The following is a 25028-nucleotide window of genomic DNA, read 5'->3' as shown; positions in this document are numbered from 1 at the left end:
TCGTTTCGGGGATAAGCTTTGAAATAAAGAACAAGTTCGCCGCGGGAGAGCGGGGGCCTCAAATTAAACGGTGTGCGCCTGCCCCACACACTGGCAGCAAGCAAAGCAACGTCGTCGGCAGTTCCTGCCACGATAAAGCACTGTGGTCTCCCAGAAAGCGAGCGAGCGCGAGCAGCAGTCGCCGCTATCGATAAACGCAAAGGAGAGCTCTGTCCTCATGACTGCCGGACGAAGTACAAAATGAGTGTGAAGGAGCTGGAGGCACTCATTGATGGTTAGTTAAAAATAAATTAAAACATTAAATTAATTCCGTGAAATAATTTTAATCCAAATGCGGATCGCGGTGCTGGGTGTCTGAATTTTTACAGACACATGTAATACTTATTTGCTTCTTTTAACGAATAAAGCTTTTAAATATAAAAATATAAGTTTTTCTCATTTTATGTCAATTAGTTTGAAATATCTTCCGCAGTTTCTGAACTCGATATACAAGAAATAATTCTCTTCTTCCTCGAAATAAAAGGAAATCGCTATGTTTACAGACTTTTATAAGTTTATATGCGAGACTCTAAGCAACGAAAAACTTTCGACGAGCGCCAATGCCTTGAAGGAGTCTCTGAAGCACAGGATCCAATTGTGCAGAGCGGCTTCGAAGAACGCAGGCCACTATGCGTCGCCTCCTCCGCCGCAGGTGGTCTCGGTCAGTGATGATCTGCCAGGTTAGTAACATTTTATAGCCCTTGGCGGTGACCTAAAATCTCTCGTTTGGAATTTTATGCTGTCCCATTAATGAGTTCGCAATTATGTATTCTAAATTTTTAAACTTCAGCAAGGTTATTTTAAAAGAGTATTCAAAAACGTAATTTTAAATGAAGGAAATTTTTGAGAGGTATTTATGATTAAAAAATGATAAAACTTAAGCCTAAAAGGTTATTAATAGTGACAAATACAAGGAAACAATTTATATATCAAATTATTATATAAAAAAAAAATCGAGTTTACTCTAGCCTCTCTTGAATTGAAATAAAGATATCTGCTGTTAAAATTCAGAAAAACAAATTTGACCTTTGCTTCAAATATTTTCTGAAAATTGGAAAATTCGCACAAAGTTGGAATAGAAATCAAGCGGAAAAAATCACTGACGTATATACCGTTTAATGTTTGGCCAATTCTGAGAATTTAACAACTTCTGTTACTCTTAAATTCTTCACAATTCTTTCCCAAATTAAAACAAAAACTGCCAACTGAACCAGACTATGGCGAAGTCGAGGACGAAATGCCAGAGTACGAGGAGACGGAGGTATTCGCGACGACTGTGGTGGTGCACCGAGTGAACCAGGAGCCACCGCAGCCCCCCGCGGCCCCACAGCAGCAGGAGGATGAACAGGTGACCGTGCAGAGCCTCGTCTCAACGGCCGTGATGCACGGCTCGCTGGTGCGCAAGGATCGCGTCTTCATCATCGGCAAACAAAAGTGCTGGGCGGCGGCCACTGTCTCCAGCTTTCACGTGTTCAACTCGGAGACGGACTTCAAGCCCTACTTCAGCGTCCAGCTCACAGACATGACTGTCAACGTGCCCCAGAAGGACAAGAAGGACGTCCTTTTCGAGGTCAACTTGCCAGCGACGAATAAACAGTTTAAGGTACTAAAGCGAATTCGTTGAGTTTGAAACTAGAATTTATTCGATACTTGAATTTTAACGAATTAAATGAAAATTCGTGTAGTTTTAACCTGTATAACGATGAACGGCTCATAATTGAATATTCAAAAAACCTTTTTTGGGAAATTTAAGAACATTTCCTTCTTTTATTTGAAAGAACCTATTTTTACGCATTTTTCCTAAAAATCATAAATTGAGCTGGATTAGAAAAATAGTTAACGTCAGTTTTTCCTCCAAAACTACAACATAAAGTTAAAAAATCCAGAAAATGCAATACTCGTGACCGTCTCAAATAAGGACAATATTGACTTCACAATTCGTAGCAGATTTCTAGCAAGATTTTGATCTTTTAACTCAAGCGTGAGGAGGGTATATGCGTCATTCTGAAAAATATTTATACACGCTCTCAAGATTACTTCGCGGTTTCCGCTAAAGTCACATACGCATTATTTCCTCCAACAAAATGAAAAAAAAAAACCAACAATAAGTAGCATACTTTTGTCTTCAAACGACAATTTTTAATTAAATAAGATTATGAGATAGTGAAGGTTGTGCAATAATAATGGTACTTTCCCTCCGTAAGAGTCAATGTAACCAAATTTAAACTTCCTCTCAGTATGCGTTGCAATGGCGTAATTCATATTAAGACCTGGTGACAAAGGCTGAATGCTAATTAATGAATGCGATTATATAAAATTAAGTTTTATATAATCACAAACCGCATGAAATCAACTAAAACAATGATTTTGATTCTTTTCACGGAAATAGGCACTTGAATTAATTAATTATTCTGCAAATTATTCAGATTGAGATTTACTTTTTAAATTAAATTAAATCTTTTTAAGCCTCGCGAATTTTTAAGTATAACAGAAAAAATGAAATTCAATACATATGAAGCCGCGACTGAAACGCTTATCGAGTTCATACTTATATCTTGTTCCGGCATCATAATCTCGTTTCCTTGTGGAACGTTTTTATATATTGATAAAAAATCTGCAAAATTAAAACCTCTTAACAACTATCCCATGAAAATAAAATCTTTTCACAATTTATTTTGTTCTCATATCATATAAAATAGTGATTACGTTTTTAATTAGAAGTTTTATGTAAATCTTAAAACTAAAATGGTTTATATGCCTGTAGCAAAAATTTGTTTCGGTATGCATCTGCATTTGAAATAGGAAAATTAAAATATGGATGAAATAAGAAAAATACACAAAAATAACACCGCATTTAAGTTTCTGATGGCAAACATAAGAATCAGGCCGACACTAAAAGCACATTATTAGCCTTCAAAACCAGGGTTCCCCAAATGTGGGGGGAGGCGAGTTCCGATTCCCTAAATGCCTTGAATATTAGCGTGATTGCACAAATTGGCCTAAAATCCAGGCAAAACTACTTGCATCGCATGTCACCCTGATTGTCGGAAGGGGGGGGGGGGGTGAAAATCTCGTTTTTCAGCTTTCTCAAAAGATAAAGATGAAATCACCAAACTTTTATGATTTTCCCCATGAAATGAGGAACTTTCTGGATATTTCTTTTTTCCTGGATATTTTTTTTATACCAGAATTTATTTAAAAATTTGTGATTTTTGTGACCTTGTCCTTTTAACAACTTAAGTGGAACCACTGGGGCAACACCCTCATCCAATTGCATATCCAACCGATTATTTTCCTGCGCGAATTTCCAAATCAATATTACAGAAAACGTCTTTGTTAATTGTTGCAGTTTGCTGCGCCAAGCGCAAGTGACCGGGATCGCTGGCTAAGCGTGTTGTCGCAGGGCAAATTGAAGCCCTACGAGAATCAAAACGTAAAGGGTCGCAGCCTGCCGGAGACGCCACTGGAGCTGGAGAAAACCTCCCCGCGCATCGAGGAGGACAACGACTCGCTGGACAACTACGAGCCTTTGGGCGCTAAGGACGAAGACGACGAAGAGATCTACAACTCGCTCGAGAGCTTGTCAGACAAGCGCGGGCCGCCACCGCCGCCCCCCCGCTCTGGTCCCGAATTGCCTAAGTCACGCCGGCCGGCGCTGGGCCCACCGGACGACGATGACGACGTCGAGTACGACGACATCGGCAGGAACGACAACGAGGATGACCAGGACATGTACTACGACATCGAAGAGGCCAGGGACCTGGTGGTACAGATGCGGCTGCCGCCACCCCCACCACCGCGCGTCATCGAAGACGACGACGTTATCTACGACGACACCGAGCCCCTGCCGTCGCCGCCTACAGTCCCAAAGTTCCCCTCGCGGCCCAACGGGGCGCCCCCGCTACCCCCGGTCAAGGTTCAAATCAGCATCATGCGCGGAAAGCCCCCTTCAATTGACGACGACCCGCAGGATGAGTACGACGAGGTCGGCCCTCCCTCCGTCATGACCCCGCCGTTCATCGCTGCTAAGAAGGTCGGGCCGCCGCCTCCGAACCGCTCGGACTCCTTCCTTTTCAGGGCGATGAAGAAGCACGTCGACCTGGAAGAGCCTGCCGAGGAGTATGATGAGGTAGTTGGAAAATTAAAAGGCTTAATATACATTATATTTAGATTTTACATACTAATTCAAAATCAAATTTTAAAGCCAGTTTTCGATCAATCATGTTGATATTTGCAGTTTAGACAGACTCTACTTGGCGAAACAAATCGATTGATGTGAAATATTTTCATGAAGTCACCGGCTTTTTACTTTGGCTGGGAAATTAGGCCATTGACGGGTGGAGTTAATATTTTTCAGTAATATATTTCACAGTTAAACCATAAAAACTGTTTTCATTGCTGCTACCAAAAGCATAATTAAATATCTTCCAACGGAAGGAAAACGGAGGAATTGAGGTTTTGGCAAAGCAATATTTTTTTATATTTGTGGTTTTCAAACGCACAAATAATTGAAATATTAACCTGAAAAAAATGAAACGTTGGCACCCTTGCCATTTGCGTAAAATAAACCAGGTGCCGATTGTGATCCTACTAAAATCATTATTATTTTTTATATAAAACCACGAAGTCCCAAGACTGTTTCCTTATTCCTCACCTCTATTTCTCCAAACTGTGGCAGAGTATCATTTTGGTCAATCTTGAAAGGAGCAAAACTGTGCCATTGCGATGTAAAATATAATTGCTCAGCAAAATCCATTTAAATTGCATTCTCCGTTAAGAATTAAAAAAATGTGTGTGAATATACCTAAGGGTATATCGTTTCTGAAATTTCTAAAAAAAAATACGTTTTTCATTGAATTTCTTTCGGTAACCTATGAATGGCTGTGCGGCAAAAAGCTATTCTCCTAATCAATCAAAAGATTCAATTGTGATTCCATCTTTAGTGTGGCGAGATATTACATTTTTAATAAATCCAATTCGCAGTATTTTGCTAGTTCTGTTGGCCAATTCTTGCTTTTATTTTTGCTAATTTATTTATTTTTTAAACTTTAACCTTTATAGTATCCCAATTTTACGCTTTCGTGCTAAAATTTAAGTAATAGGATTCCAGGACGGATTGAGAATAATGCTAAAATAAATTAATAAAACTCCTCCAACTGCTATATAGTTCGGCCAGGAAATGAAAATTGAAATAAATTATGCGAAGAGACAAATAAATCAGTCCTTTAATTAATTTCGTTATTCATTGTCTCCCTAGTTAATTTTAAATATTTATTTTCTGAACAAGCAGGTGATGAAAAATCCACCTCCGTCTGAGAAATGTTTCTAAATTTATTTTAATAATAAATATTACTAGTTTCTTTACTAATAGCAAGATTATAAAAACATAAAAAATAATATAATTAAAACCCTGTTGTCTCTTTTTAGGTAGGGCCCCCTGCAGAAATGGTGAAGCCCCTGCCGGCATTACCAAAGTCCCTGCCAGCAATACCAAAGCCCCCGCCGTCAATACCAAGGTCACCTGCAGAAGCCCCCAAGCCCCCTGACGACTCGCACATGGCACAAATGTTCCGCGGCGTCAAGCTCAAGCCCACGCTGGACCTCTCGAGCGCAAACGAGCAGAGTCAAAAGCCAGCTAAGGTGGGCTGGAAGCCGCCGTCGCCCAAGGAGGACATCACGGACGCCAACACAATGAAGGCCCGCCTCGCTAGTCTGAGGCCCGTTGGGAGTCCCACGTCCCCTAAGCCTCTAGCGAGCCCCACATCCCCCAAGCCCATCGGGGGCTTCACGCCACCCCCCGGAGGCTTCACTCCACCAAAGTTCCAAGGAGGAGCGCCGACCCTGAAGCCAGTCGGAGGTGCGCTGAAACCGACAGGGGGTATCACGTCCCTGAAGCCCGTTGGGGGTCCCGCGTCTATGAGGCCCGCCGTCCCCTCAAAGGTGAATATAAACAAGCCAAAGCCGCCGCCGAGCAACGCCAAACCCAGCGCGCCCCCCAAAGCGTTGGCCAGTAAGTTGGCGCAGTTCGAGAGGGCCAACAACAACTGCAATGTTGAGACTGAGGGCAAGATGAAAGTCCACGAGATGATCCAGAAGATGGGGGGCAAGTGATTTTGTGCCAAGGAAAGAGTATCAACGTTCAATACTTAACGGTTTAATAACATTCTCTACATTATCTCAGAACTGTGTGATAGCTTTGAAGTTAAGTCTTGTGTGCTAAAACCATTTAATATACATGCATTGTACATCATTTTGATCCGACCAGAAATAATACAAGATTTTGTAAACAAATCAGCTGTCTTATTACAATAAGTTACTATTTTAACACGTGGGGCAAGCACTTCTGACCATCAGGTTTTTTATTCGTCTTTGGCTCAATTTTGAGATTAACTGCATCTAGAAGTAGGGAGGCAGAGAATTGTGAATATTTTGAATTTCAAACAACGCAAGCTACAAAAGAAGTGGAACAAAGATCTAGGCTACATTTTTACAAAGTGCATGCGTGGTATTGAAGAATGTGGAAAACAAAGTTAAAAAGGCTGACGCTGCAAAAAGGGCAAATAATACAGCCATGCAGAACAAGACGGACGGACTTGCGAGACGAAATAAAAAAAGCCAAAGTTGATGTTGGACAACTTAAAAATGCTGCAATTAGGTAAACAAAAGAGACTACATAGAGGCAGTGCTGGCCGAGTGAAAAAGCACTGTGCGCAGGGAAGTAGCTTTGAGCGAGAAATTATTGTTTTTTGGATCTACTAACCTGGATGCCTCGCTATAATTTAGTTTAAACTCCTGAAACAGGGACGGCACACAAAGTTTCCAGTATTATTAAAGTGATCACCTAAATGATTATTAGTTTTCGGGGGAGGACAGGGGCTAGAGGAGGACGTTTGCCCGTCCTGGACAAACAACGCTGATAAACTAATTGAACACAGTATAAAACACTTTACATGAATGCAATATAAAAACTTGACTCAAGGAAGGAGGGGACAAACGCGCTTATATTACCAGTTCTTGTCCTTGGTCAGGTCCTGGATGTGTTTTATAACACTCTGAACCACGTCAATGCTGGTAGCCTGACCTCCCAAGTCTGTAAAAACATAAAAAATGCCTGAAGACTAAACAACAAAAATGTTTGTTTTAAATCAGAGTTGAGACATTGTGTGATTGCATAAACTTCTTTAATGGGGGAATACTTCAGGTCATTTTGTCGCAATTTGCTATAAATTTAGGAAATAACTAAATGGTCTTCAAAATTCTCAATAATCTCAAATATTTTTACCAATTTTAATTCAAGAGGAAAAATATTTACCGGGAGTGTGGATGTGGTCCTCATTGATGGTTTTGTCGATGGCCTGCAGGATGATGTTGGCGTGGTTTTGGTGTCCCAGGTGCTCCAGCATGTCCACAGCGGCGTTAAGCATGGACACTGGGTTGGCGATGTTCTTACCAGCAATCGCGGTACCAGTATTCCTGGTGCCAGGCTCAAAAACTGCGTACTATAACAGAAAAGTTCAACATTATGAATAAAAAAAAACAAGACGCTCACAAGCTCTTTACTTTATTAAAAATACGTGTTAAAAAATGTGGCTCAATACTTACATGGTCTCCGTAGTTCCTTCCAGAAATGAGACCAGCGCCGCCGATGAGTCCACAGAGGACGTTGGACACGATGGTACCGTACAGGTTGGTCATCACCATCACGTCAAACTGGTGAGGGTTGGACACGAGCTGCATGCAGCAGTTGTCGATGATCATGCTATCGTGCTCAATATCAGGGAAATACTTGGCAATACGGTTTGAGGTTTCCAGGAAAAGTCCATCTGACAGTTTCCTGAAAAGTAGGACATGTCATCGTCTTTTAAATACTGAAACTAAATTAAGTCCATGAAAAATCTTTGGACTAGAAAATCAATTCACATGATGTTAGCCTTGTGGATGGTGGTGACCTTCTTGCGTCCGTACTTCTGTGCATACTCAAAGGCGTAACGGATCACTCTTTCTGAATTTTCAGCAGTTACAATCTTCATGCTTTCGACAACTCCAGGCACGCTCTGTTTGTTTGGAATCAGAGAAAACATTTAGCAATCCTCAAATTCATCAAAATTCCGTTTTCTCAAAAACGTTAATAAATCTGATCAAGATATTACGTGGAAAATAACAATCAAACGCACCTCATGCTCCAACATGGCGTATTCACCCTCAGTGTTCTGTCTGATAAGCATGATGTCAATGTCCTGGTACCTAGACTTGACACCTGGGAAGGACTTGCAGCGGATCACATTCACAAAGAGGTCAAGTTCGTTTCGCAGAGCCACATTTCTCGATAGGATTCCACGGCTCAAGCTGCGAGTTTCAATGTTTCCTGCCAAAACAGATGTTATTTTCAAAAAAATAAATTAGTGTGGTCGAATTTTGCAATTTTATTTAGAAAAATTTAATTTATTAGTTTTACAATACTCTATGAAATTAGCATTTTCTCATTCTGACCTTTGAGACCAACACCATTTCTCCTGATGGAGGTGATGGCGTACTCGAGGTCCTCGTTGCCGTCAGACTGAGGGTCAATGGGACACTCCTCAAAATCGACAGGAACTCCAGCGTACCTGACGAGCCGTCAATCAAAATTATGTAAAGTTTGGTTAAATTTTTTAATTTTTTGGAAAAATTACCGGAAGACTTCGCGCACATAGTTCATCAGCTCAGGGCCAATTCCTCCACCAGGCAGCATGGTCACACTATGACGGCCGCCGTACTCAGCCTTTGGAATGGCAATCTGCAAATTTTAAAAATGAATCGTAGAAAAATAAAATTTTCTTTTTCAACAAATTTTGGACACTTACAACTTTCTTGGCGAAAGGGTTTTTGTGCTGCATGTCAAACTCCGAGACGGTAGCTGATGCGGCCTGAGGAATAGCGATTTATAATTAAAAATGCAAATTTCAAAACATTCAGGAATCCTAAGAACGGGGATCCGAATTGGCGATTTTTCAGCCACGAATTTCTCCCGATCAGAGTAGAGTTTTGTGCCGACCGAGGTTTCAATTTAAAGGTCACTAACCGTCCTGCTCAGGGTCAGCTGCCCCGCATTGGTCGACCTCAGCAGGGGGAGAATTCGGGACGAAAGTCGGCTAGCCATGGTCGATTCTTGTTCAGTCGACGGACATCGGCTTGAGAAGTGCGAGGAAAAAACGACAGGTGGCGCGCGAGAGGCTTCTCGCAGCATCGACGGCGGGAGAAGAGCTAGGGGAAAACTGCAATCAAGTTCCTCAGAGACGAAAACGATATTTTTTTTGTCAAGATTGCAGAGAAAAATTTGATAAATTTTAATGAATTTTTTAATTCGCATTGAAAATTAATACATACGTTAAGTGGAGTTAGAAATCTTTCTAATTTGCTTGTATGGACAGGAAAATACTTTATTAAATATGCAAATTTGAGTTCCTGGTGACCTATGGATCGACAACAAAACACAAAAGGTTTTGGTTTATTTCGCACCAAAAATCCATCTCCTAGAGGATTCTGGGGAAAGGTGCGGATCTCCACTTCCATCTACCAGTTCGAAAGTAAGTATAAAATAATTACGATGAACTGAAACACTGTGGATCAAATTTGACCACACCGGCCTGTGCAAATTTATAAGAAATGAAATTTTACTTGGATAATGCGAAAATTGCGCGTGTTTCCAACTATGGTCAAGAATATTTCTAAAGAGACCAAAATAAAAGAATAATCATTATTTTATATATTATGTTAATCTCTATGTGAGGCACATTATCACATTATTGAACATCTTTCTATTTTTTATACCCTTCTATACACAGGATTTAAAAAAATATTTGCTCAAAATTTAGCTTTTAACCTTAAAAATGAAGGTTGTTAATAGGCATAATAAGTAGACAATTTTGGACACAAATTTTCCAATTTTTTATTTATCTTCAACAAAAATAAAAAAGCTTCTGTCTCCCGATCCCGAGTAAAATTACCTTTTCAAAGAGTTGCAAACTTAAAGCTCCTGTAAAATAGGCGATTCTTGAAATTTTCGACTGGAATTTTCATTTTCAGGTCTGACTAAGGTCTGGAAGGCCAATACATCCACCAAATTTCATATAAATCTGAAGACTTGCCAAAAGGGGTTTCACCTACTTTATAGTTCAAGCCAAATATATTGTTCAAGGAAGCACAAACAATAATGAACTTTGTATAAATCCAAAATGAGCTTTTTATACAAAATAAAATTTATGGAAACGAATTAACAAAATATTCTACTTCATCTCCAAAATTTTAGATGCATAAATACAAAAAATTCTTCCGATTGGATTGATTCAGAAAAAGAAAGTTTCATATATTCTTGAAAAATCTCGTTAGGAAGAGGAGAGCTGACGCTCGGGTGGATCGGATTGCATAATTCAGAGGCAACAACATGCATACATTTCTTTACTGTGCGTTTCTCATTAGTATGTATCGGCGCGAGAACAAAGAATACGATTCCGCAGACTCCCAATTGCACGCAGGAGAGGGACGCGCGCGTGTGTGTACAGGATCCGAGCGAAAGAGCGAGAGACAGAAATGTCGTCAAGTGGTTTATCTGTTTGAAGTCGGCAAGTGAGCTGGCATGGAAATAAAACGAGAATATAAAGGAAGAAAACAGGAGAATGAGAGAGAAACACGCGAGGGAGATAAAAAAACACAAGCGACCTGGCCTGCGCCCTCTCCACTCGCACCCCCACGGGGCGGCAAACGTAAAACACAAATAAATATGCCCTCGGCTGGGAAATATCCGCACACAGCATCACTCGGAATACTCGAACGATGAATGCAAATGCGAAATTATAATTCAGCGGCGAGGCGTGTTATTTTTCAGCGGCGTAATTGAATGGACCGCGCGCGGATGCAAGCAGATAAGCCACTCGAATTATCGAACACGTCGCACGAGATCAAAGCGAAACCGACTTTCGCCACCCCGGTGCTTTCGTTTCTTTCTCTCTCTCCGATGCCTAGCTTTATGCACGCTCGCGTCCTTTTTGCTTAATTGCACTTGCAGATCGCGCAAAGCGGCGCTCTCCACTCTTTCATCGCGCCAGGAGGTCATCCGCCCCCGCCCGCCCCCGGAGAGATCAAACCGAGCAATTATTTGTCTACCTTCGCACCCGCCGACCGCAATCAAGCGCTAATTAATCCTCCATGGACCCGCAGCGATTTGCGCTCGACGCGTTTCCACATTCGCCCGTAAACACGCTGTCAACAAAACAAGAGGTAGTGTCCACATCCAGTGAAAAAAGTTTAAAAAGGGTTTCTTTTGTTAACGACAATTTTTGTTCAGTGATTGTGGTAAAATAAAAATAAAATTTTTAAAATTAAAATAACTTTCAATTTTTTTGCAGTAATTAAGGAAGGCATTCTCATTCTTGTGCAACACAAACCAAAGTGAAATATTTTAAAAAAAACTTCAAAATTTATTTTTGATAAGTTTTTATGGATGATGTTTGTTTAAGAAGGGAGAAGAGAGCATATAAAGCAGATATGAAGTTTAAGTTTGACATCTGATTAGGTCGAAGAGGTTTTTTCTTTCAAATATTGAACAGACGCGGGTGCGCGACGGTTTCCGCGCGCGCACCTTTTCGAGAAGCGAGAGCGGCAGCTGCCGCAGTTCTTTTTACTTCCTCCTAAATTTTTCTGTCCCGCTCCGCTCTTTTCATTTCGTTCTGTGAAGAAAGTGGTAATAGTTTCCGGCGTGGCTCAATTGCTAAAGAGTTACCGGACGCGGTCTGTAATTACGTTAATGTCGCGTGCCGGAGAAATGCGCACGACTCGGGTTTCACGCCGCGAACACCTTTAGCTCTTTTCCCGCTCTATTCATTCTGATCCGGAGCGGAGCAGGCAAACCCGCTCGCCTCGCTCATATAGCCAGCTGGACAAAAGAGAACGCGACCATTTCCGGGACAACCCTTTCCTCTTCGCTAAGAATTCAGCAGTACCGCTTTTCTGGTGGAGCACTTCACGGTTGTTGGAGGAGAAGAGCAAGATTCAAGATAATAGTTGTTCAAAGATTACCAGTATCAGAAATTTGTTATTACTTAATACCTCAATTAGTGATTGGAGGTTGTAAAAGTATTTATTTTAAAGCGAAAACTTTTAAATTAATGCAGAAGTTTAATTTTGTTTAAAATATTGAAGCCATGAAATATTAGAGACAAAGATGTTTTTCGAATGTAAATACATCAAAAGATGTATTTGTTTTAAATTGGAAACTGAGGGTAAAATCAGTAGTCAGTTCAGTTTAGTTAGTTTGAATTCACCTGAGTTCTCGTTAATTAAGCTATTTTTTATTAATTAATTTTTCGGATTTTTCCAATAAACCTTTTGAAAATTCCTTGAACCCTTTTCAATCTTGTAAAAATTACTATGCGTTTAGCCTAATGCTTAGACCTTATGAATCAGGACCTATGGAAATATGTATATTTTCTAAATCAGTGATTTTGCACATGGACTATAAGACAATTAAGATTGAGTTTGACTGTTTTTAGACGCGTTTAAGACGATTTTATATAGCATTGGTAGTTTTAGAAGCTTTTAAGTATGGTTCACATGTCCTATAATTGAGCAATTCCTGCTTATTTGATTGTCCCGGAACGATTGGACGCTCAAAAAAAATAGTCTGTCGTCTAAAATCCCTATGAACAATCGCAAACAAAAGCTGTGCTTCCATTTTTTTCTTTTTAATTTAATCTCTGCATTAAAATACTACATATTTATTAACAAGAGTATTTTCACATGTCATTTTGCACACACATAATTCAAATACAAAACTCACAAGAAGTCCCAAGCTTTGAGCATTATCTTCTACTAACCAGCACCTCATTAATTTTTCATCATTTAGAAAAAAAATATGGAAAACAATGCGAAATATCATAATTGAAAGGAGAGAAAGAGCTGCAGGGAGACAATGAAGAGCGTATGAATAATTGCGGCAATTCGTCACGCGCAACGGGGCAGCGCTCGCTCATTTGGTCCGTGATCGAGCGCGCGGTGCGTGCTGGCTGGAGGGTGCGTTTGCCCTGGCTTATGGCTCACCACCGGATGTCCTGCGGGCAAAAGAAGCGTGCCTTTCTTTCAGAGCAACCTCTTTTTGCAGGGCGCACGTCATCAGTGGGCCGCGCTCTGCTCTCGCGGATTCATTCATCAGGAAAGACGGGCTCGGGTTGGTCGGATGACATCCACAAGGGCATTTCTTTTTTCGCAGTCGCGTCGAGCACCCTCAGAGCCTCAGCCCTCGTCAGCGGTGTGTGCGGCCACCGCAATTCTCTCTGCTTTTCTCGTCGTTCGCCGTCGTCGACATCATCAGCGGCTTTTTTGCTTCCAGCCCAGATATTTCTCGAGAGCATCTCTCTCTCTCTCTCCAGCAGCAGCAGCAGTGGCTGCTCAAGGCGCGCGCATCGCCATTTTTCACAATTGCCGCAGCTCTCGCAGCCTCCCCAGGAAAATGCCCCGGAAAATATAATTGGGTGCAAGTTATTTTTACGATTGCACAGCGCACGCACTCGCCTGCTCGCTCGCTCCCCGCAATTTGTTTGTTCGCCGAGTCGAGCAGCTTTTGTTGTCTCTCTCGCGCGTGCACTCTGCGCGCCCTGCAAAAATGTCGCTTTTAATTGTGCACTCGAGCCGCTAATCCGACACTGCTTCGTTGTGCGCGGTGCGCTCGCCAAGTCAAATTAAGCAAACTGCTGCGCCAACAGCCGCAGGACATATTATATATTTCTCGCTTTCGCAACCGGAAATGTTGAAAAGAATGTCTCTTAACATTATGAGGCTTCAGTTTTTTTAATTTTTCATTCCTCCTTTTTTAAGCAATGCAGTTTTATAATTTTTAAGAATTTACGTTGATTTCAACTGTACTTTCCCACTGGTCATTTATTTTATTTTGCAAAATCTGGATGAATTTCTAAATCCAGTTTTTAAAATATTGCGGTTATGAAATAAATTAAATTTGGTTGAAGTGGTGCCCAAGTTGATCAATGTTTATTAGGAAAAATCCATGCTTAATTTTTCTTTTTTCAATACTTCTAATTTGTCTCTCTTTCAGTTTCAGGGTGGGGAAAATGCAAAAGTATGCTCAGTTGATATGATAGTTTTTGGCGTAATATTTTGTTCAAGATTGAAAAATAACAGTTTTATTTAAAATTATTTTCAGTTGAGTTTGTATTGAATTTATTTTATTTTAGAATAATTTTCCCATTGTGCATACTTTGAAAAAATATGATATGCTATGGATTTCTGTCACCGAACTCGATTGAAATAGTTCCAAATTAAAGGTCAAAGGTCAAAGGTTTCTAATTAAAATTTAAAAAATGGTTCTCAGGATGTTGGGGATTATGAAATGTGCTTACATGTTGTCCCAAGATGGCCATGACATGCTGAAATTAAGTGTAACTTCAGAGTGAGAGAGTTTTCATTCCTCTTGAAAACTCGAAGTAATTCTTTTTTCAATTTTTTTCGTGTTTCGCATACATTTTCGTGTCCAAATCTCGGTTATTAACCATCATAATTGTACACCGTCTCGACCTTCCCTGACCAACTGAAAGGTTTAAGGGGCGGGTTCTTACCCTTCAACTTCCTCTTGGAAAAATAGAGACGTTGTAGACGCTCGAATTTTCGATTTTAACCGCCTTAAATTTAAAAATAATCCCTTCAAATATAAAGGTCGATAATTTAGAGATAGTTTTAGATGATTTATAATAATTTTAAAAACTGAGAATTGAGCATATTTAAGGAATTACCAATAGACAAAGGTAATCAAATTCCTGCTGTTAAGGCTTAGGCACACTTCAATATTCCTGATCATTTGCTAGGCAATCTGCGAAAAGGAGGAGCACATCTCTCGACTCCTCTTCCCTTTTGCACAGCACAAAAGTGGCGCCATCGCGCGGAAAAAGAGTTTTTGTTGTTTGATCTCGGAGGACCATCTGCGCTGATTAAAAATGGATGGATCGGCCAACGGCACTTGAGGCCGGCCGGACAGCATTTGCTCTCACAGGGTTAATCACAGCGAGTGCTGCTCTATCTTTATTTCCTGTGTTGCAAACCAAGCAGCTTTCTTCTTTCATGGCCGCCGAGCGCGCCGCCGCCGCCGATAACATCTCTCGGCTCTTTCGGTTTGCGGCACTTCGCGCGAATAATAATATTGCAGCCGGGGACGAAAAGCGGCGGAAAACACTTTTCGCTTCCCTCCGCGCGCGCTCAATGGACGGACACACGAGCGAAATTCCATCATGCACAATCAAATTTTATCTCGTCGCATCTGCGACTCAAAAAGCTGGCTCCTTAATTTTTCACGTTTCCATCTCGGTAGCTGAGAGTGCTGAGACGGACCGTCGTTATCTTATCTGGATTCATAGACGTGCCAGACACTGACCTTTCATGCGAATTTCTGCCCTTTCCATTATGCATGTTGCCAAGGGCACATCTCTTTCAAATTTTTTGACTTTTGATGTAATGCCTTTAAAAAAATTATTATACAGAGAAAATGGAATGTGGTTTCTAAATTGCAAGTTGCGTCAATTCCACCAGTGTCTTCTCAATCGAGCTAAATATTGTGTGTGCATTGCAATTGGGGGGCATATTATTAGAATGTAACATATCTGATGTATATGACCTCGCCAGAAGTCAATAAAGATTATTATTATCAACTTAAAAATATATTATATTTTTAAAATATATTTTTCTGTTAATTTTTTTTAAAGATGGCAAAGATAAAAAAGGCTGTATCCACCTAACCAAAAAATCAATATTTTTATGCTATGTTTTAAACGCAGTGCGCACAATGAATAACAAAGTCAGCTGCTATAGAAAATTCACCATTTTTGTAAGCCCTTACTATTAGTGTTTGAAACCACCAACAGATGGTACCATTGTATACTTGCGATTATAAGGCATAATATTTTATGCTGCCTTATGATCGCTACTTATGATGCTTTAATTTTTAGGTCTCAATTCTACCGCTGTTCATTCTGCAATCGAAAAGATTTATTTTTTGCGCTGGAAACAAAAATCAGTTCAGCCAATCGCCATAGAAACGTATTTTTTTTAAATACTTTTGCTGACGTTTCTACCAAGATTGGATAAACTGATTTTTGTTTAAAGGATATCAAAGGTAAATCATTGCAAGAGTAGAATGCAAAGCGTAAGAACTGAGTCTGAAATCGCGGTGGAAAAGTGCATTAAAATCGATGGTGCCACCAGATAGAGGCTTTGAACACTAAAGGTGATTTTAATACCGGTTTCGATATTACCGACCATTTTGCAGTGTAATTTTTTCATTGGTAAAAATCCCGTCAGCACCTGAAAAAATTGTGAGGATTTTGTTTTGCAGGTCTATAATTTACCTGCAAAACAAAATATATGGTTTGAAACAGCTGCTGTCCTAGTTTGAGAACGTTGAGAAAAAAACAATTCTTCTATTAATATATCACATTTACTATAACCCAGTCAAATTAAATTTTCTTTTTATTTTCCTTTTTCTTAAACTTTTCAAATTTTTGCTACTTTCATGTTTACACAATTTTTAAATGGGTGGGATTTTTTTCTTATATCCCTAAAACGCAACTCGTCCCTACAAATTTAGAAAAAAAGTTATAAAATAGAAAGTTAAAAATTCAAATTTAACCCACACTCACCAATATACTAATTATTGTACTATATTTTGGAAAATTATCATTCCGTCTAGTGGTTTTATTTCCTATTTAAAATTTCCAAAATTAATAAAATGTAACGTTGAAAAACATTTCAACCCGTTGATTCTAATTTAGCTTTTTTTTAGAAAATTACTTAAATAAATCAAAACTGTAAATCTTCTAATAATTAAAAACACTTTTCACTAAAAATGGAATTAAAGGGAAATAAAAGTTAAGACTGACATAGTTAAACTTAGAATGATAAATATCCGGTGAGGGGTGTAAGAAAGTCTGGTTCTTTATTTACTTAAATAAACTTTGGTACTTCTAATTTCCAACATCCATCAAACGGGGTAGTTGCACTCTTAAAAGTGTAAATTACCAACTCATACACATACATTATATTGATCATGTTCTTAGCGGAAATGTTAAGCGCTCTATCAGCATTGGGGAGACGGAAACTCGATCATCTGCTCACTCTGCTCTCATCACGCTGCAGAGCGAGATTACACAGATGAAGAGCAAACACTCGAAATTGGGGGTGGCTCGGGGGTGGGAGGGGTGCCCGTCGTCGCGAAGAAATCAATGCTCGGGCACACATAACGTACATACATACATGAAAGGGCTTTCACCGCCTCGCCGATATGTTCTCTCTGCTGGTCTCGGCGCGGCACTTGGCACCCTCTGCTCGATCGACTCACCCCCGCGCTCACGTCCACCCCCGCCCATCAGATTCCGTGCCCTAAACCCATTACCCGCCGATATTGGCCGCAATAACAACAACAACAACTACTGATTTCCTCGACTATTTCAATCAGCGCACAGGTTTCTCCCTTGTTAGGCCAATTATTTTGTCATTCCGCCTCTTCGACCCCTTATTTATTTATTTATTTTATACACACAAATGACGAGTGGATATATCGCTCGCTCTCACAATGCTGCTCGGGTTTTGTGTTTTCGCTTTGTGATTTTCTACCGCTTTTTGTGAGTTGGCATCGATTTTCCTTCTTCCTCTTGTTTGCCAGGTGGGAACAGCTCTCTTTTGTCGCTGTTTTACATTTATACCTTTGTGGCGTTACACATGCGAATATTCAAAAGAGAGCATGAAAATTTTACAATCACTGCTGCCAATTATGTGGAAAGAAAGAAGGATAGGGGCGCTCGTTTTGCTCTGAAAACAAAGAGAGTCAACTTCAAATATTTATGAGTTATGAGCCATGAGTTTTGTTCATAATTTTGATATAAAATATTAAAAAAATCATTTTGTTAAAACGGATTTTTGAATTGATGTGGTTCACTAGAAAAGAGGGAAAATGGAAACAGTGAAATGTTTCATCTGTTTGTGTTTTCAAATTAAGGAAATTTAGAGATGAAACTACGAAATGGTTCATCAAACTCAGCGCGGAATTCACTGCCAAAAATTCTAATTTGGTGGGTAACTATAACTTTGAAACTAAATTATACTTTTTTATATGTTTAAAAAGATGAAAACTTGAAATTTTGAGAAGCAAACAAAACATTTGTTTCACTTAAGCAGCTTTTATATTAAATTCATATTTTCCTTATGAGCTTGTTTCTTCATTAAAAGTTGTGCTTGTCTAATTCCGTTTGGAGGGCTAAAATAGCAAGGATCAGAGAGTATTTCATTTAATTTCAAGACTTTACTGTAGCAAACAAATCTACGTCTTTCAAGAAATCAATATTTTTGCATCGATGTTAGATTTTTGTCTGTCTTTTTTTGCGATATTGAAACGTATTTTATCTGTCAAAATTAGTCGGTGCAAATTGTTTTTGGCCTGAAACTTGAATATTTTAAGAAAATCATTGTTTTAAATCTGCCTTCCTTCTATCTGCTCTTGGGATCTTTGAAGTTCCAATTCCATCGACTGAATTTCCCAAGTGCAAACTATATCAGCAAGTAAATTAAGAAGCCTATTTAATTTCTAGAACAAAATTCTGGTGATCTTTTTACACAGTCAAAGTCAATCGGATATGTCACCTTGTTCAAGATAGTTCTATACGTTAATTAGCGAGGTATGCTCTCGCAATTAATTTTCTAACAGTCTGTTAAACCTATTGAACGCGAGTTTGCAGAGTACCGCATTCAAAACCGCAGTATAGCGCAGTTTTGTCTCGCAGCAGCGGAGCAAAAGTGAATTTTTCATAATTAATTCGGTGTCTGGCTGCTTTTTAATTACAACGGCGCAGCAGAATCAAAGATCGGCGCCTCTGCCCTCAGGTGACGTAATGAAAAGAAACAACACCGACAAAAGCAAAAAGCAAGCCTTTGAACCGAAAAGCGGTAATATGCATTACGTGTATGAGGCGAGGGATTTGCATTCACCTCTCGCTCTCTATTTGCACGTGTGCGAGTCCCTTCGGCCCTACGGCAGTGTCATCAAGAAAGTCAACAAACAAAAAGAAAAGCCGCCGAACGCCGCAAATGTAATGCAACCTTTTCTGTTTCATCCTTTGCAATGCGAATGCGCCTCTGGAAATTTTGTCTTTCATATCACTGCATATAAGAGCCTCCTCTGACCCTCTTTGTTCAGCCTCTTTCAATACCCACACACATACAGTTTCCTCCGCCAAACTCGCTTGGGACGAAAAGAGTCTCGAAATGATATTTCCGCAACTCTGCACCATAAAGAAATTTTCAAATCTCATATTTTGCCGTGGAAGTTTTGTTAAGTTCGAAATTGTAATTATTCTAATGCAGTTTGCTGTAAAAGTTGGAACCAATTTGATTCTTTAGGAGAATTGCAAACGAAGCTTGTGTGCTTGTGCGGCTTTCACTTTTCAAAGTAATTGTCGGATCAGCTAATTTTGCGCGAATTCTTGTCCCCTGCCCGGGAGTGAAAGAGAGTGTCATGTGAGATTGGAGAGGTCCCTTGGCTTTCGGGGCGAGTGAAAGCGCACAAAGTGACCCCTCCACGCAAAACAAGCCTGAAAAGGACCCGAAAGGGGTTTTTGCAGCAGCCCATTTTTTGCACAAACTAATCTTAACGCAAAAATAAAAAATATAAAAAACTAGCTGTATTTTCAAATTTCTCCCAATTTTAAATCTTACCATATTAATTCTTCCAGAGGAGTTTCCCCACAATGAACTCAAGAGCAATCAAAATAATCTTATCCTCTAAATATGGCTAAGTGCTAAAAATTTTTGAGAAAATTGCCAAATTATGAATTTTTATTGTAGTTTGGTCCTGTTTCGATAGTTGCACTTTGAAGAGTTTTAAATTTAAGTATATATTCATCATTTTTTCATGAGTAAACATGAAGTGCTCAAATTTACCGTATTACCCAATTACCCATAAAACACACCACTTTTGTTGCTGCAAGTGATAACTTTGATTATCTAAGCCTTTTTGAGTTTAGAGCCGTGCGATCCTCGCACAGCTTTTTGCTCCTTTCCCCATTGAAACTGTCAAGTTGTGTGCACGTACGCAAAAAGTCGCTTGTGCCGGATCAAAGATTGGCTGCTGGGCTAGCAACTCGCTCGCTCGTTCGCACACACACACATATACACTCACATGTTCCGGCGTGTGCACTTTCTTGGATGAAAACGACGGCGCGCAGCTTTCAACCCTTTCAGAGCTGCGTCACTCTGCTGCTTTGTAGTTTGCGGTGCTCTCACTCACTCCCTCACTCTGGGTGTGCATATATGCTGAGAGAGAAAAGATGAAAAAGGAGGTGGAAGAGAAGCAGAGAGAAGAAATGCCTGAGCGGCAAAAGAATGGTGCGGTCCGCTGGGAAATGATGAGCTAGTAATGCCGCCATTACTTTGCCAAATAGAGAGAGAGTGTGATGAGGGGGAGCGACACGCTTTAATTGAGTAAATCCCTAATGTTGACTCTGGCGCTTTTATTCGCGGCCGGGCTGATTCGGCTGCTCATCCCAGGGGCTTTTTCCGCACACATCACGTGCAGCAAAAGCGGCCTTTGTTGTCCAGCCGGCGGTCCGCTCTGTCTCTCGTCATTCTCTCTCGCCGCCACAGCACCATATAGCAGAGGCACCGAATCAACAATTGCGCGCATCACCACTTTTTGCCTGGACAATGGAGCAGCTCGGCTTTTTGCCCGCACCATCGCAGCGGAAATATCAATCTCTGCTTCGTTCGCCTTTGCCGAGTCGAGAATTTCTGCTAGATATTAGCCCCAAAAAAGAGCCTTTACCTCTGATTGGTGAATGTTGCGAGATTTTTCTCTCTTTGAATCAAACCGGGGTTTTCTGGATGAAGTAAAATTTTCAAAATAATAAAGTGGGATTTCAAAAAGACGTATTTGCACCTTGCATCAGATTATTTATTTATTTGTGCTAATTTGATTGTCCAAAAACAAATCGATAATCGGTATTGCACACCACTAGTGCTAATTTATTATAATAAAAATTAAATTAGTCTAAATTACCTTTTTTTAACAATTTTCATCTAAATATAAAATTTTTTCATCTGTTTTGTTCTATAGATCCATCCAAATGACGTCATTATGCATAAATATACCATTTTGTTACAGCAAAGAGAAAAATTTCGGTTGTAAAAATTTAAAAAAAAAATCGGACCATTTTTGCGATATATAGATGAAGAAACGTTTTACTATTAGTAGATGCCAATGAAGACAGATATGCACTCGAGATAGCCATGTTTTTCAGTTGATATTAAATACAGCTGCCCTGTGTATTTTGAGCTGTTCATTTTTCCGTATTTCTACAAAAATGTTCTGTTCTACCAGCGGCCAAAATCACAATTGAGCCAGAAATTTCTGAATAAATTTGTTAAAAATATTGTAGAGCTACAAAAAAATCAGCAATTAATATCAATTTAATAAATATTATTCTGCCCAAAGCATTTTGCACCAGATATAAAAAACACACATGTTCACAAAAATAATTGAATATTTTTAAAGAATTAATGTATGTAATATTGAAATTAACTCACCAATTAAAAGCAAGTTCGGATTTTTCCAAGCACCATCTAATTGTATGATCTTTTATTTAAAATATCGTTAAGATTGATTGTCCGGTGAGTTTGAGAAAGAGAGCAAACACGTTAATAAAAGAGAGTGCGTGACACATGATGGGCGGCCGGCGATATGGATGTACGTACTCGAGCATTATTTACCCTCAAACAAATTTAGCATGTGTTGCAACAAACAAAGCCGGGGTGTGGGTCGCGTGTGTCGCACCCCCGCAATTTGTCACATTAGAAACAATCATCGGCGTGTAATTGCCGCAGGGGAAGCGCGCTCAGCACGCGCGGAGGCAGGGTTAACCGATTTGGCGGTGCGATTTAGTGTCGCCGACACCCCCGAGTCTGACACACGCAAACCACCCCCTCCTCACGCGACGCGCGGACCGATTTTTTCCACGGCTGTCACTTTTCAAAGTAATCCTGTCTGCGGCGGATCAGCTAATTTCGCGCAAATTCTCGTCCGCTGCCTGGGAGTGAGAGAGAGAGATGCCTTAAGTGGCTGCCAATTACGCGCTGTCAGAATCAGATCAAAATCTCTCGAGTGATGCGATTATGTTTGAATTCAACGAGAGGATTATTCCGAGAATTCCTCTTCAATAGGACGAAAATTAATAATGCTTTGAATCTTGAGATGTAGATCGACGTTTCGCACTTTTTCATTGAAGTTCATATGAAAAGGAAAAATGCCAAATAAATAGATTTATGAAATATTTTTAAATATTATTAAAAATCAACGCAGTGATAAATTCTGGGCTCTTTGGTTAGGATCTGTGGCGTTCTGCAAAAATAAAAAATTTTAGTTTAAAATGGGCCGATTTTTATTATTGATGTACTTGTACAAAACAATCTGTTCGATAATCGATTTTGAGGAGAAAAGTCAGTAAAAGAATGTCTTTGAAACGTTTAAATTTTCATTCATCTTGCAAACTACCGCAGATTTTCTCCATCAATACGATACTTTTGCGTGCCTTTCCACTTAAATAAGCGCATTTTAAGCCTACTCCATATATTTAGCATTATTAATTTAAATTTCCAATAAGATTCATATTGAAATTCAATTTGAAAAACAGAAAATTAATTAAATTTCCATTTATTGACATATCCAATTTTCTTCTAACTAGTCTCCACTAGACAATATTTGGTTTGATTCAAATCCAAATGACCCGTCGCAAATAATTTAATAAGCATATTACCTTTTCTCACGTTTGAATTATTTCGAAAGGCAAGAAGCATCTCTCTCGAAAATGTATAGAATAAAATACTTGCGCAACCGGTACGTGCAAATTTTCCTTCGCAAACTCAGCGGTCTCGTCGGCTCTTCCGGCGATGCTCCAAGAGGCCCGAGGAATGAGGATAATTGGCGCATTTTAATGAGCGTCCGGCAGCAGCGAGCGCGGAACGTGCCTGATTTGCATGTTGGCAGATGAGGTCAAGCTGGGCAGCAAAACAAAAGAGGCCGTAAAAGCACGGAGCCGAGATTAATAGAGCCATTGCAGCAGCTAACAAGGCCGGCCAGCGAGCGAGTGAGCGAGCGCGTGTGTATTTATTTCTATTTGGCTCGAGGGTGTGATGTCGGTGCTTCCACCACGCCAGCTCCCTCCGCGACCCTTATCTCTCCGTGACCATCTTGCTGCTGAGCCGACGACCAAGCGAGGGTGTCCAAAAGACCGGGTTTGCGAGCGGAACGAGCAGTGCCTTGCTTTTCTCTCGCTTTTCACTTTTGTGGGTGTAAAATTCAGAGGTAAACGTTTAAAAATAAAAAATTTAAGAGATATAGCTCGTGTTGTTCCAAGCGAAATATCCTGTTTATGAAAAAATTAATACTTGTTACCCTGGTGACAGATAAATTTGTTTCTCGAGGAAAAATTGATTACAGTTGACTGATACATTAACATTAATAATTAAAAAGTTTTAACTAACACCAATTTCACATACAAAAATATTTGGAAAAAAAATAATTTTTTGATGTTCTATTTATATTAAAAAATTATTTAAATTTGCTAATGCATAACCCTCATAGTAACTTTCTTATACATAGCAAAGTTTTATTTCTCGATTTTCTAAAATGAAGCGAAACACGCGGTGTGCGCCTCACTAGCTGTGCAATCTATGCAAAAGTTTGTCGGCGAGGAGGATCGCGTGCTCGCGAGCACTCACTCACTTTATAATGAATAAAGCTTTTTATTGTTCGCCCCGGCGGAGGCAAGGAGGCGGTCGGTTTTGTGATTAAGTCTGGCATCAGCAGGCAGCAAAAGCTAGAGAGAGAGAGAGAGAGAGAGAGAGAGAGAGAGAGAGAGAGAGAGAGAGAGAGAGAGAGAGAGAGAGAGAGAGAGAGAGAGAGAGAGAGAACGAGAGAGAGACAGAGAGAAAAGGCCGCACGGTTGCCAGAGAGTGCACATCGGGCACCCACAGAGCTAGAGGCTCTTTGGCATGCGAACCTCAAATCTCATCGCTCTTTGGTAAAAAATTGCCAAACTAGCTTTATTTAACGGTTGTGCACTCGATGAACAATGCAATAAAATCACAACTTTGTACCGGGAAAGCAAATTCTAGACCATTTTTTAAGCTCCCAAGCTCACAATCAGCTTTTGTTATTAGAAAAGTAAATTTACATGAGTTTATGTTTAAATTTTGAGTGTTTTCAATATGATTCAGGATATAATACTGGAAAAATGAAATTTAGCTTTATAGATATACTGTATTTGTCATGTATTTTAAAAGGAACTTGATTTAATCGGTATCTAAAAGCATACAAAAGTCTCCTCCTAAAAATCTTCATATTAATATATTATATAAAAATAAGCTAGGAAAAGAACATGCCTCTATATATACATGGTAAGTTACAAACTTTCAACATTTCGAATAAAGCATATACATATTTATTAATTCAAGTTCAGATTTCCTTTTTCAGGAATTTTAAAAAGTAAAGGATTAGTTTCGAAAGATTTCAGCTCTAAACAAATAATATTTTTGAAGATTTTACTTGAGCTGAATCCACCATTTGGAGATCTGAAAGGCCACTACAGACCCTCTTTTAAAAGGGCGATCAAAGAGAGCAGATGCCGAAAAGCCTCGGAATCAATTAGCGAATTAAACAAACTCTCAGCAGCTTTTGGCGGGCAAAGGAATCTTACTTAAGGCAATTAAAAACCAACAGATGATAAACGGCGGCGAGCACTGCTCACTGCGGCGGGTAACACGCCGTAAAATTCATTTCGCTGAGCAAATATTTGCCATTCTGCAACTACTCCTCTCTCTCGCTCCCTCTTTGGCTTGCCGTTTCACATGATGATGATCAACAAGATCTTCTCGCACGGAAAATATTGAATCCGCTTCTGCACAGGAAATAA

The 25028-nt window shown here is 39.8% G+C and overlaps 2 protein-coding genes across 3 annotated transcripts; one reads left to right on the top strand and one right to left on the bottom strand.

Annotated features, from left to right (window-relative positions):
• The first annotated feature begins 87 nt into the window (after window positions 1-87).
• LOC135947443 (uncharacterized) lies at window positions 88-6330 on the top strand. The gene is made up of 5 exons (XM_065496320.1): window positions 88-274; window positions 543-719; window positions 1254-1642; window positions 3389-4168; window positions 5467-6330. Exons 1-5 carry the CDS (start codon window positions 241-243, stop codon window positions 6148-6150), a joined length of 2064 nt encoding a protein of 687 aa, XP_065352392.1. The 5' UTR covers window positions 88-240; the 3' UTR covers window positions 6151-6330.
• Idh3g (Isocitrate dehydrogenase (NAD(+)) 3 non-catalytic subunit gamma) lies at window positions 6178-9253 on the bottom strand. 2 transcript variants are annotated; one of them, XM_065496321.1, is made up of 11 exons: window positions 9101-9253; window positions 8883-8945; window positions 8712-8815; window positions 8530-8645; window positions 8214-8404; window positions 7960-8093; window positions 7642-7873; window positions 7352-7538; window positions 7048-7129; window positions 6800-6831; window positions 6178-6435 (listed from the first exon to the last, which is right to left on the bottom strand). In XM_065496321.1, exons 1-10 carry the CDS (start codon window positions 9176-9178, stop codon window positions 6819-6821), a joined length of 1200 nt encoding a protein of 399 aa, XP_065352393.1. In that variant the 5' UTR covers window positions 9179-9253; the 3' UTR covers window positions 6178-6435; window positions 6800-6818. The 2 variants fall into 2 exon arrangements, with proteins under 2 accessions (XP_065352393.1, XP_065352394.1); XM_065496322.1 differs by lacking the exon at window positions 6800-6831.
• Between the last annotated feature and the right edge of the window lie 15775 nt (window positions 9254-25028).

The sequence above is a fragment of the Cloeon dipterum genome, chromosome X (genome assembly GCF_949628265.1).
Source record: "Cloeon dipterum chromosome X, ieCloDipt1.1, whole genome shotgun sequence".
Lineage (NCBI taxonomy): Eukaryota > Metazoa > Arthropoda > Insecta > Ephemeroptera > Baetidae > Cloeon > Cloeon dipterum.
This window is presented reverse-complemented; position numbering and strand designations above follow the sequence as displayed.

Bases quoted from the DNA above. Each gene is read 5' to 3' on its own strand.
- Idh3g (XM_065496321.1), bottom strand. From the start codon at position 9,178: ATGGCTAGCCGACTTTCGTCCCGAATTCTCCCCCTGCTGAGGTCGACC. The intron at 8,405-8,529 runs GTCAGAATGAGA...CTGTTTTGGCAG, and splicing joins AAATGGTGTTGGTCTCAAAG to GAAACATTGAAACTCGCAGC. The intron at 7,874-7,959 runs GTGAATTGATTT...CCTACTTTTCAG, and splicing joins ATCCACAAGGCTAACATCAT to GAAACTGTCAGATGGACTTT.
- LOC135947443 (XM_065496320.1), top strand. From the start codon at position 241: ATGAGTGTGAAGGAGCTGGAGGCACTCATTGATG. The intron at 1,643-3,388 runs GTACTAAAGCGA...TAATTGTTGCAG, and splicing joins CGACGAATAAACAGTTTAAG to TTTGCTGCGCCAAGCGCAAG. The intron at 4,169-5,466 runs GTAGTTGGAAAA...GTCTCTTTTTAG, and splicing joins CTGCCGAGGAGTATGATGAG to GTAGGGCCCCCTGCAGAAAT.